Genomic DNA, 13,459 nt, shown 5'->3' on the forward strand with positions numbered 1-13,459 from the left:
AGGGAAACAAAAGCAAAAATGAACTATAGGGACCTCAACAAGATCAAAATCTTCTGCACAGCAAAGGAAACAATCAGCAAAACTAGAAGGCAACCAACGGAATGGGAGAAGATATTTGCAAATGAGTTAGTATCCAAATCTATAAACATATCGGGGCGCCTGGGTGGCTCAGTCGGTTAAGCGTCCGACTTCAGCTCAGGTCGTGATCTCGCAGTCCGTGAGTTCAAGCCCCGCGCCGGGCTCTGTGCTGACAGCTCAGAGCCTGGATCCTGTTTCAGATTCTGTGTCTCCCTCTCTCTCTGCCTCTCCCTCGTTCATGCTCTTTCTCTCTCTGTCTCAAAAATAAATTAAAACTTAAAAAAAAAAATTTAGAACATATCAAACACAACACCTCCAAAACAAATAATCCAGTTAAAAATGGGCAGAAGACATGAATAGACGTTTCTCCAAAGAAGACATACAGCTGGCCAACAGCCACATGAAAAGATACTCAATGTCACTCATTATCAGGAAAATACGAATCAAAACCACAATGATACCACCTCACACTATCAGAATGGCTACATTAACAGTTCAAGAAACCACAAAAGTTGGTCAGAATGTGGAGAAAGGGGAACACTTTTGCACCTTTGGTAGGAATGCAAACTGGTGCAGCCACTCTGGAGAACGATATGGAGGTTCCGCACAAAATTAAAACAGAACTACCTTATGACCCACCAATTGCACTACTCGGTACTTATCCAAAGGATACAAAAATGCTGATTTGAAGGGGCACATGCACCCCAAAGTTTATAGCAGTGCTAACAGCAATAGCCAAAGTATGGAAAGAGGCATAATGTCCATCAACTGACAAATGGATAAAGAAGATGTGGTAGATACATACAATGGAATACTGCTCAGACATCAAAAAGAGTCTTGCCATTTGCAACAATGTGGATGGAGCTAGAATGTATTATGCAAAGGGAAATAAGTCAAAGAAAGACAAATATTATATGACTCCATTCACATGTGGAATTTAAGAAACAAAACAGGTGAACATAGAAGAAGAAAGGAAAAATAAGATAAAAACAGAGAGGGAGGCAACCATAAGAAACTCCTAAATTAAGAGAACAAACTGAAGTCTGCTGGAGGGGAGGTGGGAGGAGGGATGGGATACATGGATGGGCATTAAGGAGGACAATTGTTGGGATGAGCACTGGGTGTTATATGTAAGAGAGTAATCAATGGATTCTACTCCTGAAGCCAAGGCTACAATGTATGTTAATGAACTTGAATTTAAATCAATATATATATTTTTAAAAAGGTCACATGAAGGATATTTATTATACAAGCTGGTTAAACAGAATTTTGACTGTTTATACAAAAATAAAAACTAGGGGCACCTGGCTGGCCGCGTCAGTTATGCTTCCAACTCTTGATTTCAGCTCCGGTCACAATCTCCCCATCGTGGGATGAAGCCTCAATTCGGGCTCTGCACTGAGCCTGGAACCTGCTTGAGATTCTCTCTCTCCCTCTCTCTCTGCCTGTCCCTTGGTCACGAAAGCGCTCTCTCTCACACAAAAATAAATAAAGCTAAAAATATAAAAGTCACTATCCTTAACACATGCACACTGAAACAGTGTAAAATTAAGTTCCAAAGAACATTTTCACCAGAAAGAGCAGGTAACTGTTGACGCCTCATACCTGAGTGTGACACAGTAAATGTGGAAGGTAAAAAACTGTAAAGATGTTGGCACCTATCTTCCTTTCCTTCCGTCTCCCCTTCTCCTAGTGTCCCCACTCCGTGACTACGCCAATGCCCTTTCCTTCTGTTCTCACCGAACCCACTGCTTCTTGCTCACTTCACCTGTCCTTTGCTATCCAAGTGTGCTGTCGAGACCAGGGGACCAGCATGCTCTGCAACCTGTCACCCCTCATTACCCCCACGCCGTCCATCCTCCCTTCCCCGTGCACACCACGGCGCTGACAGGGACCCTTCACACCTCTTCGCCCCCTCCCCGGCCCAGACCCCGCGCGCGCCCACCCCTCTGTGCACAGGGACCCGTCCCCCCTCTTCACCCCCGCCCCCGCCCGGTTCCCCGCCCTCAGGTTCACGGGGGCCCATCGCCCCTCCTCCACCCCCTCCCCCATCCATCCTCCCTTTCCAGCGCGCGTCACCACACTCACAGGGACGGTCACCCCTCCATACCCCCTCCCCCGCCCGGTCCCCTCAGTCCCGCCCCCACCCCCGCGTTCATAGGGACACAGTCAAGACAGTCCCCCGAGGGGAGTGTTCCCGGCCGGAACGTAAACACACCCTAGCAGGCATAACCAGCGGCAAGGCATCCGGGACCCTCGCCTCTCCCAGCCCAGGACTCAGGCGGGATGGGGCCGCGAAGCGCGGAGCTCAGCCAGAGGCTACAAGCTCACACTCGCGAGCAGGTGCGGTCTTGCCAGAGAGCGCCTCCGGGTCGCGGGGGTCGCGGGGTCGCGGGGTCGCGGGGTCGCGGGGGTCGCGGGGTCGCGGGGTCGCGGGGTCGCGGGGTCGTGGGTCTTGGTGAGCTGAGGGGGCGGGGCCCGTGCGTGCGGTCTCGGCACTTCCTTCCGCTCCGGGCGCGGCATTTCCGGTCCGTCCCGTCCCGGCCGGCGCGGGGAGTCTCAGGGCGTCCACGCAGGTGTGCCGGGCCGCTTCTGTTCTGCAAGTGAAGTACTTCAGCTACTTTCAAGCCAAAGCGTGCAGTCAGGAGGACACGTACTAAGGGCTGAGATGTTTCTTTCTCAACCGCTTGGAAAGGGTTTATGTCACAAACTGCCTTTTCTAAGTGTTTGCTGCGAGTGGGTTGAGAGCAGCTGGGTTTGGTAGTCGGGGACCCTGATGGGCGGGGGCGTCGAGCGGATGAGAGAAGGGGGGCTGTGGGGGCGTGAGACCCGGGTGGGAGGGGGCGTGGAGCGGATGAGAGAAGGGGGGCTGTGGGGGCGTGGGACCCGGGTGGGAGGGGGCGTCGAGCGGATGAGAGAAGGGGGGCTGTGGGGACCGGGGACCCAGGTGGGTGGGGCGTCGAGCGGACGAGAGAAGGGGGGCTGTGGGGGCGTGAGACCCGGGTGGGAGGGGGCGTGGAGCGGATGAGAGAAGGGGGGCTGTGGGGGCGTGGGACCCGGGTGGGAGGGGGCGTCGAGCGGATGAGAGAAGGGGGGCTGTGGGGACCGGGGACCCAGGTGGGTGGGGCGTCGAGCGGACGAGAGAAGGGGGGCTGTGGGGGCGTGGGACCCGGGTGGGAGGGGGCGTCAAGCGGATGAGAGAAGGGGGGCTGTGGGGCCCGGGGACCCTGGAGGGCGGGGCGTGGAGCGGATGAGAGAAGGGGGGCTGTGGGCGCCGGGGACCCTGGTGGGTGGGGACGTGGAGCAGGAGAAGCAGGGGGTCTGTGGTGGCTCGGGACCCCGGTGGACACGGGCATCCAGCAGGAAGAGCGTAAAGGGCTGTCGGTTGTGGCCTGGGCCACGGGGGCACCAGGGGTAGAACAGGGGGACATTGGTGGCCACAGCCAGTGGGCGAGGGGATGGAGCAGGTAGAGCGGGGCGGTGGGAAAAGCCAGCTTGTGAGCACACCCGCCCCCCCCCCTCCCCCCAACAACCCTCCCGTCGGCAGCCCAGGCTGAGAGACTGTGGAACCAGACTCCATGTCCACGCAGGAGGCAGAGGCACTGCCCGGGGCTCCTACATGGCCTGGAACTCCTTTCTTCTCTACATTTGCTTTATCCTGTTTAGAATTTGTACAGGTGATGGGGTGCTTGGGTGGCTCAGTTGGTTAAGCTTCAGCCTCTTGATTTCAGCTGATAATCATGATCTCTCCATTTGCGGGTTGGATACCCTCATGGAGCTCTGTGCTGATAGTGCGGAGTCTGGTTGAGATTCTCTGTCTCTCCCCATCCTCCTCTCCTTCTCCCTCTCCCCCTGCCCCACTTGTGTGTGCACACACATAGCTCGCTCTAGCGCTCTCAAAAATACACTAAAAAAAAGAAAAAATGTATTGAAAAAGAACTTGTACAGGTGACTTGTGAATTCTAAATGAGGAATGATGATGGCATTCCACAATTTGCTTGAACCGTTCTGAAGTATTTTAATGTTTTCATATCTTTGCTCGCATTATTATAATTTGAAATATACGAGATATTTATGATTTTTTCTCTATTTCTGAATATTGTGTGTCTCGTATGGAGACATTGAAAGTATGTATTTTTCAGGAAATAAGTCACTCTGTTGTTAACTAAGGAAACATTAGCTTTTCAGTAGTTCAGGCATAGTTGTTATGGATGTCTATTCTTTTACATGAACATTTCAAGGTTTTTTTGTTTTTTGTTTTTTGTTGTTAAAATTTTTTCAATGTTTATTCATTTCTGAGGCAGAGAGAGACAGAGCATGAGTGGGGGAGGGGCAGAGAGAGAGGGAGACACGGAATCGGAAGCAGGCTCCAGGCTCTGAGCTGTCAGCACAGAGTCGGACACCCGGCTGGAAGTCACAAACCGTGAGATCATGACCTGAGCCGAAGCCGGACGCTTAACCGACTGAGCCACCCAGGCGCCCCTTCAAGTTTTTTTTTAATGTTTATTTATTTTTGAGAAAGAGAGAGGCAGAGTGTGAGTGGGGGAGGGGCAGAGAGAGAGAGGGAGACACAGAATCCAAAGCAGGCTCCAGGCTCTGAGCTGTCAGCACAGAGCCGGATGCGGGGCTCAGACCTATGAGTCGTGAGATCATGACCTGAGCTGAAGTCAGACGCTTAACCGACTGAGCCAACCAGACCCTAAAATGCTTTAACTCCAGTGGTCGTTAAAAGATTGCAGAAGGGAGAGGAGTTTCCTGTGCTTTTCCAGACCCTTTCATTATTGCCCGAAATGAAGAGCCATGCTACTTTGTTTTTGCGAAAAGCTGCGAAACGGTAATGAGGCAGGATTTAGACGACGAGAGCACGGTCTAGCGCGAAAAATAGACAGCCCGTGACCCAAGCAACGTGGGGACTGGACCATTGCATGGGTTACAGTGGATTTGGGGCTGGTCCAGCCTTGGGTTTCTTTCCTTTGCCCGTGTTTTTCACGGACGTTTTCTTGTTCTACAGGAGGCAGCCTGCACTCGATGGACAAGATTCCCGTCCAAAGACCAAAGCACCTTTGAGGTAAGTGCTAGACAGGGAGGAAGGAGAAGTTACTTGCTCTTCAGAAGGAGATCCTTGTCATCCAGAGCCATACAACTTTTCTTGATGCTCGTTAGGGATTTTCCAAAGTTAGAAAATATAGACAGCATGCGTGTGCTGCAGTATTTTCACCACCAACTCCAGTGGTTCTCCAATTTTGCTGCCCGTAACCGTCATGTGGAGACTTCAAACCTCAAGGCCCAGGCCTCAAAACAAACCAACAAACAAACCAACAACAAATGATTGGTATCTTTAGGGCAGTGCCTAGGGAACAAAAAGTTTTAAAACCCAACAACTGTTTGCAATTTGAGAAAAACTGCCAGTCGGTTTGCACACAGTGCTTTTCACAATTTAATATACGTAAGATCCACTTAGGGATATTGTTTATATGCGTATCTTGATGCCTTGGGGCTGAATTGTGCCTAAGGTTTAGTGTTTTTAATAAGACACAGGTCCTACCAAGCTCCTTTTTATTCTCAGATAAATAAACTTTGATGAATGAAAATGATTTACAAAATGATCTCCAATGCTTCAAAGTTAAAATACTTGTACAGTGTATCGTATTTGTAAGAATTTTATTGATAGTGAAATAACTTTTAAAAGACACAGTTTCAATGGTGTTTAATAATCAAAATGTACCAGACAGTAGAGTATTCCCCACCATGGTTTCCACTGAAACACTTCAGCAGAGTCAAAAACTCTTGTCTCTGGAGAGGACACTGCTGAAAAGATGCACACCATATAGATGGGTCCTTTTCCCAGATTGTATCAAAATTTAATCATTTGCAGACCCCATGCAGGTGAATTTCATAGTGTTCTCTTTACATTACAGCTTAAACCCTACTCACACAACTTGACTCATTTTTAATAAAATTCATTAATTTAAAAATAATTTATATGCCAGTTTAATAAGTTCCGTTTACATACATACGATTTAAGTTTACGTGACTAAATATGCAGTGTCTGTGTGCGTGTCCCCCAAGCATCATCTGCAGTGTTCCGCCATTTGCACACGTACCGCAGCTGAGGAAGCACTGGACAACCAGAAACAGCTGTTCGTAGATCTTCCTCCTGTCAACTCGCTCACAGTCCCCTCGAGTCACTCGCTCCCAGTCCTTCTCAGAGAGGAGACCAGAGGTCTTCACAGAGGACCCTCGAGGGGACAGAGGGACAGTGTCTGCAAACAAGAAACTGAGGGCTCCTGCTTCCCAGGAGGATGGAATGAGAGGCGCCATTGAATCTGGAGCTCCATTAACCGTTGTCTTATCCAGTGAAGACCATCCTGAGGGACGGCCAAGAACATGGCTGGGTGGTGAAGGAGGAGGAGGAGGCACGGTACAGGTATAGACAGCATTCAAGGGGAGGCCTTGTTGCCTGGAGGCCAGAGGTCAGTGATCAGGACCTGGGCTGGTGTCTTCCTGGTCATGTGGGGTGTTGCTTTTGGTCCAAGTCCATTTGTAGTGGACAGAAACTGGAGAGTCTGGACAGCCTCCAGATCAGGTCTCTGAGTGCTCTCCTGGGTGATCTGGCATGGAATGTGTCTTACTTTATTTGGGGGCTTAAGGCGCGTCTGGACGGGCATCTGGTCAAATCTCTTGCCGGATGCCTCGAGGCTGAGCTTAGAGTCCTGGGTCCCGTATACATGCAGCAGGATGGGAGTTCAGTGTTGAGGGCATATTATGACACTTGATTTGTGTCTGTTGGGTTAGGACTGGCTCAGGCTATGTGGTTTAGAGGCAGCCAGGGGAACGTCACGGGAGCAAACTTGAGGCCTGTTGTGTGTCAGCATGATGATGAGGGCAGGATCCTGGCCAAAGTGCTTGGATGCTGGCAGAAGGGCATCAGTGACAGCCACTTCCTGTCTTATTTTTTTGTCCCTGAAGTGAGGTGAAGCTCAGTTCAGGTTTTTTGATGGGAGACCCTGTAGGGCGCATGGGTCTCATACCAGGTTTCTTTCCCGGCAGCTGACTTGTGAGAATAGGGCCCAGGGTAGATGTCTTCTTGGTTGCGTAGACAAGCACAGGCCTGTTTGGATGCTGTGGGAGGAGACCCCACACGTACACGCAAACGTGTATGTACCTATGTATGTGTGTACGTATGTGTGTACACACAGTCGACCCTTGAACAACACAGGTTTGAATTGCATGGGACCACTTATTCGTGGCTTTTTTTCAATACGGTAAAACGTTGTAAGTATATTTTCCTTATGTTTTCTCAATATCAATTTCTTTTCTCTAGCTTACTTCGTTGTAAAAATACAGTGTGTAACACACATACCCTACAAATACGTGATAACTGACCGATTATGTTATCGGGAAGGCTTCCAGGCAACACTAGGCTATTAGTAGCTCAGTTTTGGGGAAGTCAAAAGTTCTCCTCGGATTTCCAACTGGTGGTCTGTGTGTTAATTAGCTTGACTGTGGGAATCCATCACAGTATATATGTATGTATATCAAAGAGTCATGTTGTAGATAGATTTTAACATGATATGGGGGAACTTGGCAAGGGTGTGCCCTTTCACTGCGCATTTACGTGGGGATCCTGGGCTTGTGGCCTGGGAAGAAGCGGTGCTCCATGAGAGGGACCCTGCAGGGAAGTGGGCTGGTTATGGGCAGAATGTGTCCTGGTCTTGTCCATGTCTGTAGGCTCTGTAGAGAATATCCGGACTGCCTAGTATCAGTAGTTTGGTTTACTCTCCATTTCTGTTCCTTAGCACGTTTGCTACCGGTTTATGAATATTATTATTAACCATAACAACTTCCCCCTTGTTTATTTTCATATTGTCTCTTTCTGTGTCATTATTTTATCCTCTTTATTATGTTCTTACTTCTGTATTATTCCAGCGTTTGTATTTTTTTTTTTTCTTACTTTCTGAGAAGGAAACCGACATGACGGATCTGAGTCTTGCCTGTATTCAGCCGTGTCCATGTCAGTCTCTAAATGGACGCCTAAGCACTAATTTAGTTGAGTCGTACGTCTTCCCTCTTGTCTCCTCAAATCCTGTGCCTGCCGGCCGTGTGTGCCCTCCGGGGCCTCCACCCCATGTGCCCGCAGCCCAAATCTGTTCTCCAGTATCGCCACGCCCATGTCCTCAGGGCACAACCCCTGTGCCCGTGACCCATGTCCGTCATGGTGTTTTTCTAATCCCTCTGCCGGCAGTTCTTGACAGTCTCAAAAGTCTGCGTTCCCTGTGCCTGCACCCTCTGCCAGCCCACGTGATGCTTCATCCCTTTTCACAGTCCCATCATGGAACTCATTTCACCGTCTCTTCATCCCCACGGCCCAGGACAGTTCATGTGTTTCTCCTGGCAGGAGCTGAGCTGACCTTGGGGAGAGACATCCATCTGAGTTGCCAGGTGTCAGAGTAGCAGACAAAGCCTCAAGTCAAAAATGAAAGAGTTAAGCCTATAATGACTTACTGTGGTGGCACAAGCAAGAGCCTTAGCCGCAGAAGTTCTGACTCCCCCACCCCCCACCCCGTTCTATTCCTCATCACCTGGGATGTTGTACAGATCACGGATCGGGTGAACACAAATGTGGGCTTGGTCTCACTGTTGAGGAAACCCCAAACAAAAGGTGTGGCATTTTCATAGACCCTTGGGCTGGAGGGAGAGTGACAAGTGCTAGGGGCAGGAAAGCACTGGGCACTGTGTCAGAGTTGGACAAGCGTTTTCAGGGTTTTCCCGTCTTCTCCCCCTGGGAGGGGATCTCAGCAGAATCAACTGGAGAGGAGCTCATCCCCAGACGCAGATGAAGAGAAGCATGTGTGTTGTAGGAGATGCTGTCCTTCCCTGAGGTTTCTTATGCTGAAATCCAAGCACTTGCCAAGCACCAGATTCCTGAGTGGCACCATCATTTAATTATGAATGGAGAAATGGGATCGCACAAAGAACTTTAGGAGAATTGGTCCACAGTGACCACCCGCCATCTGCCCCACCTCCTTGGAGGTTCACGTCAGCCTTCCCTCGGATACGGGTTTCTGGATTTCCTGAGTCTAATGAAAAAGGACAGTCATTCACACAGACACAGGACTCCTTCATGTGCCTTCTTCTCCCAGGAGGCGTGAGGGGGAGCCATAACCACCAGGTCAAACAGAGTCCTCGCCCTGTGTGACCTCTCCTTCCTGCCTGTCCTGCACACTCTCCCGAGGACCCAACCCCAGGAGGGCACCCTCAGGCAAGGCAAGTGAGATGGTTTTGAACGACTCATTGGGGAGACTTCCATGAAGCCTGTCACAATGTACTCCAGAAGCAAAGTCACACAAAGTCCTAACCCCGACGGACACCAGAATCGATGCTATGGCAACACCCTCTGTGGCACACACAGTTGAATGTGGAAAAGGAAGTATGATGAATTTCTGGGGCGCCTGAGTGGCTCAGTCAGTTAAGCGTCTGACTTCGGCTCAGGTCATGATCTCGAGGTTTGTGAGTTTGAGCCCCGTGTAGGGCTGTGTGCGGGCAGCTCAGAGCCTGGAGCCTGCTTCGGATTCTGTGTGTCTCTCTCTTCTCTGCCCCTCCCCTGTTCGTGCTCTGTCTCTCTCTGTCTCTCAGAAATAAATAAGTGGGAAAGAAAATTAAAAACAACATCTGAATTTCCCATTTGACACAAGAGGAAGCCATTTTCAAGTACAAATTTACTTCCAAAAACCTAGGTTCTCCTCTACTCAATTGGAAGCTTCCCAACTGAGGGTCTGAACTCTTTTTACTTAATGTTTTCTTTTCAGGGCCCCACTCTGAACCCACAAGGATCTTAACTTCCAGTAAACGAGCTAATACTTCAGGCTTTCAGTCCCCACAGTGAAACTGAGCTGGATGCTGTCACTGCTCCTTCATGACTCCACACAAATCAGACTCTGGGGTTCCGTTCCTTTGGAATTTGAACCTCATGTCATCAGGAACATTTAGAGCCCATGCCTTTCATCCTCCTCTGTTGTCAGAATACTGTTCAGCACTAAGGAGTCCTTAACCTGGTGAGTAAACGCACATCACAGCATCAATTTCCTCACTGTCCTGTTTCTGTGACGGCTAAATGTGAGGCTCACATTGTCCAGAAACCTGCCTGAAACGCACATGTGCTCCTCCTGTCTGTCAGTAGAGGCTCAGACAGGTGGGAAGCAGGCAGACTCCAGTGGAGGAGACTCAGCGTCCAGCGTGCCCGAGGAACGGTCAGTAAGGGACACTTCCCTCCCTCCCTGACCCAAAGTCACGTGACCTCTCAGGCACTTTAATCCAGTCAGCTTTGTGGTCCTCACTTGTAGACACTAGGAACTAATCCTTGTGCTTTAGCGTTCTCATGCATTTTTAAATAGTGTGTATATGGAGATAGACTTTTCAGAATGCTCATTTACTCTAGGAAAAAGAGACATGTCTGTGTATGCCTGTTTCATTCATAACCTAGTTTTCCTTGTTTACCTACACAGAAGTGTGGGGGTCCCCTGGCATCATGTACATTCACACTGTTGTCAGCTCATCAGCACCCTCCATGTCCAGGCTTCTCATTTTGAAACCATGTGTCAAACCATGGCGTATTTCCAGTGTCCTTCACTACACACCCTGCCCTCCATGTTCCCCCTTCTGTCTCTCAGATGTTGACTATGCTAGGACATTCAGAGGAATGTTATCCTATGCTAGGTGCCCCCTTGGGACTAGCTTCTTTGGCACTTTGTCTTGTGACCCAGTCATTGTTCCGGCCAGTGCCCACGTTGACCCGTGGGGCTCTGTGTCTTCTAGTCTCCTAGTTTTGGATCCATTCTTCCATCCCTGGCCATCAACTAGGACTTTCCCTTTTAGCCTTTCCTCCCATTGTTTCATATTGGTGTGATTTCCACCATGTCCTATGGCCTGCCATCAGCCATGGACGGTGTCAGGCAGATGTCTCTGTGATCTTTAAGAGCCGGTCCACAGTGGAAAGGTGGAATCCTATCATCTGGGCATTCCTGACTGTAATCCATGCGAACATCTTTCTTCCAGAGCTGTCCAACAATTAACCGCCCCCACTAGCCTAGGTGGAGGGCCTCCATTTGCAATGCCGTCGGCACTCTGGGTAGTTTCCCTACTTGAAGATTGGCGTGTATTGGACGTCGTATGGACTTTTGAATCTGCCTCGCCTATCTTCCCCAGGAGGCTGCTCCCGTGGCCTCTGTCCATGTCCCTAAAGCCACGGCCCAGTCCCAGCCTGGTGCCTTCCAGCCCCGCCCACAGCTTCCTCCAGCCTCAGCCCGGCCTCACTCAGTCTCCCAGGCACGAGGCCACTGCCACACCCTTATACCCACCATCCTTTTCCCTGTCCCACCCATCATCACACCCATTCCCAATCCCCTAATGCCTCAACTGGCTGCACCTCACCCCCAGGCAGGCTCTCCCCTCCCACCCGGCCAGTGTGGCACCATTCACTCTCAGGGCCTCTCCCCAAGTAGAGTAGAGCAGAGCTGATACTGGGGAGCAGGGGGGTCAGTGGGGGCCAGGGAAAAACCACGTGTTTCGCTGTTCTTAAAATATCCATTGGCACACAGCAAGTTTGGACATGGTTTTTCAAGGATTACGGTTTCCATTAGGCTTTCCTCTTTTCTTATAAAATTGCTGGGTTTTAATGGAAAGTTTTCGACATTATTTGAATCTCTGACATAATTAGACTGGGGTAACAGATTGCCCTCCTCAGTGTAGTGACCTCAGCCAGTCAATTCGAGGCCTTTCTGGAGCAGAAAGCTGACCCATCTCCCAGGACTAGACACCTGCTCCTGTCTGAATGCTTTGGTACTGACATGTCCGTTCCTCCTGGGTCTTGAGACTGCCGGCCTTCATACTGGAATGACACCCCAGGTTCTCCTGGTCTCCTGTCGCAGACTATGAGTCTGGAGTTCCCTCTTGTCCGGCAAGAGTGGGGATGCAGAATCGAATACGAGAGACACTAATGTCGGGAGGAGACAAGAGCCCCTAACAGGGCTTTCGTTTCGTCGCCGTATTTATTGAGCTCACAAGCTATCACCCACGTGGTGAACGTGAAGAAAACAAGATCTCACGCACGTGAACGTGGAGAAAACCATCAGACAGTAATCGTTAACTTGTGTGTGTAAGAAGCAAAGGGTCCAGGGGACGAGTGGTGTTTGTGATCAAGGTACATTGGCTCCAGATGGAAAGCAATTTCCTGCAGGTGACATAAAAGTTTTTTTTGTGATTCCATTACACCATCTCTCCAGCTGTCCTTGGGCGTTTTCGCCCCGTGGTGGCAGCTTTCCGCTCTAAGCCTTTTTCTAACGCGTTTGTGTAAGTGGAACCTATTTCCCCACAGTCTCCAAAGCTCAGACCAGCCCAGGATCTTCCAAGTGGGTTGTCAGGCTGGCAAATTGCCTCAAAAGGACCATTATGCCACCTATTTCTCTGTCATCTCTATCTGTCTATGTGTCTATCATCTATCTCTCCTGTCTTCCTCGTGTATCTATTGTCTACTTACGGAGTGTCTTCCTCTTACTTATGTTGTTCCATCCTCTTCCATACTTTGTTAGTGATATGTAAATTCAAATGCCTTTGAGGTAAATGTGGATCACATCCCATAATTGTTTAGTTTTCTAAGTATATTTTAAGTTTACGGTTGTCATTATGTTTGTATCCTGGATTCTTTGACAGATTATATTAATTTTGAAAATAGAATGTAGTTTAACTCTTTTACCCGTTTTTTGCTCTCTCCTTCTGAATATTTTGTTTCCGTTGCGGATTGAAAGCTATGTCAAAGATGCACTTTTTAGGAAACACATCATTTTATTTTAATCTCACGAACAATGAAATGTTCGCTATTCAGGCATAGTTTTTAGGGATGCGTATGCGCTCACATGAGCATGTAAAAATACAGACATACTGCTTTTTCTGTAGCCTCATTAATACCCTTATAAATTGAAGGGTGGAATCTGTGAATTAAGATTTCCCTGAGAAATCCAGAAGTTTAGTTTGGCTGGATTTGGCAAGGCCAAGTAACAGCGTTCCTATTGCCGAAATTGTCCCGTCATCCTCTCAAGTGAGGGCACCTACTGGTTTTCCCATATGCAACCTCAGTTTGCTAATTGTCAACATTTTGATTATTTAATATCATGACTGAATTGGATTTATGTTTTGGAAGAAAAGTTTCTGTAACAGTGGGAAAACATATCACTAGCTGCCTGAGCAGCTCAGTGTTCTCTACGTTAGCTCAAAGTCCAGAGTCCAGCATGGCCAAAATTAAGAGTCACAAGGAGGGAATCCTGGGCCCACCGGACCTTCTGTAAATGTTCATGGTACCCTTTATGCCCCAGAGAATGCCCAGGCT

General features: G+C 49.3%; 1 protein-coding gene across 6 annotated transcripts in view; it reads left to right on the top strand.

Moving 5' to 3' along the window:
* Positions 1 to 2,308: 2,308 nt before the first annotated feature.
* LOC128772488 (uncharacterized) overlaps positions 2,309 to 13,459 on the top strand; it is a 40,404-nt gene continuing 29,253 nt past the window's right edge. For 2 of the 6 annotated variants that reach the window (XM_053900739.1, XM_053900741.1), the window contains exons 1-3: positions 2,315 to 2,421; positions 5,090 to 5,146; positions 6,278 to 6,505. In XM_053900739.1, the coding sequence (XP_053756714.1) occupies positions 2,365 to 2,421; positions 5,090 to 5,146; positions 6,278 to 6,505 (342 nt within the window). In that variant the 5' untranslated portion in view covers positions 2,315 to 2,364. The other 4 variants (XM_053900737.1, XM_053900738.1, XM_053900740.1 and 1 more) reach the window with 4 other exon arrangements.

The sequence above is a fragment of the Panthera pardus genome, unplaced genomic scaffold (genome assembly GCF_024362965.1).
Source record: "Panthera pardus isolate Hobbes unplaced genomic scaffold, ASM2436296v1 HiC_scaffold_13, whole genome shotgun sequence".
Lineage (NCBI taxonomy): Eukaryota > Metazoa > Chordata > Mammalia > Carnivora > Felidae > Panthera > Panthera pardus.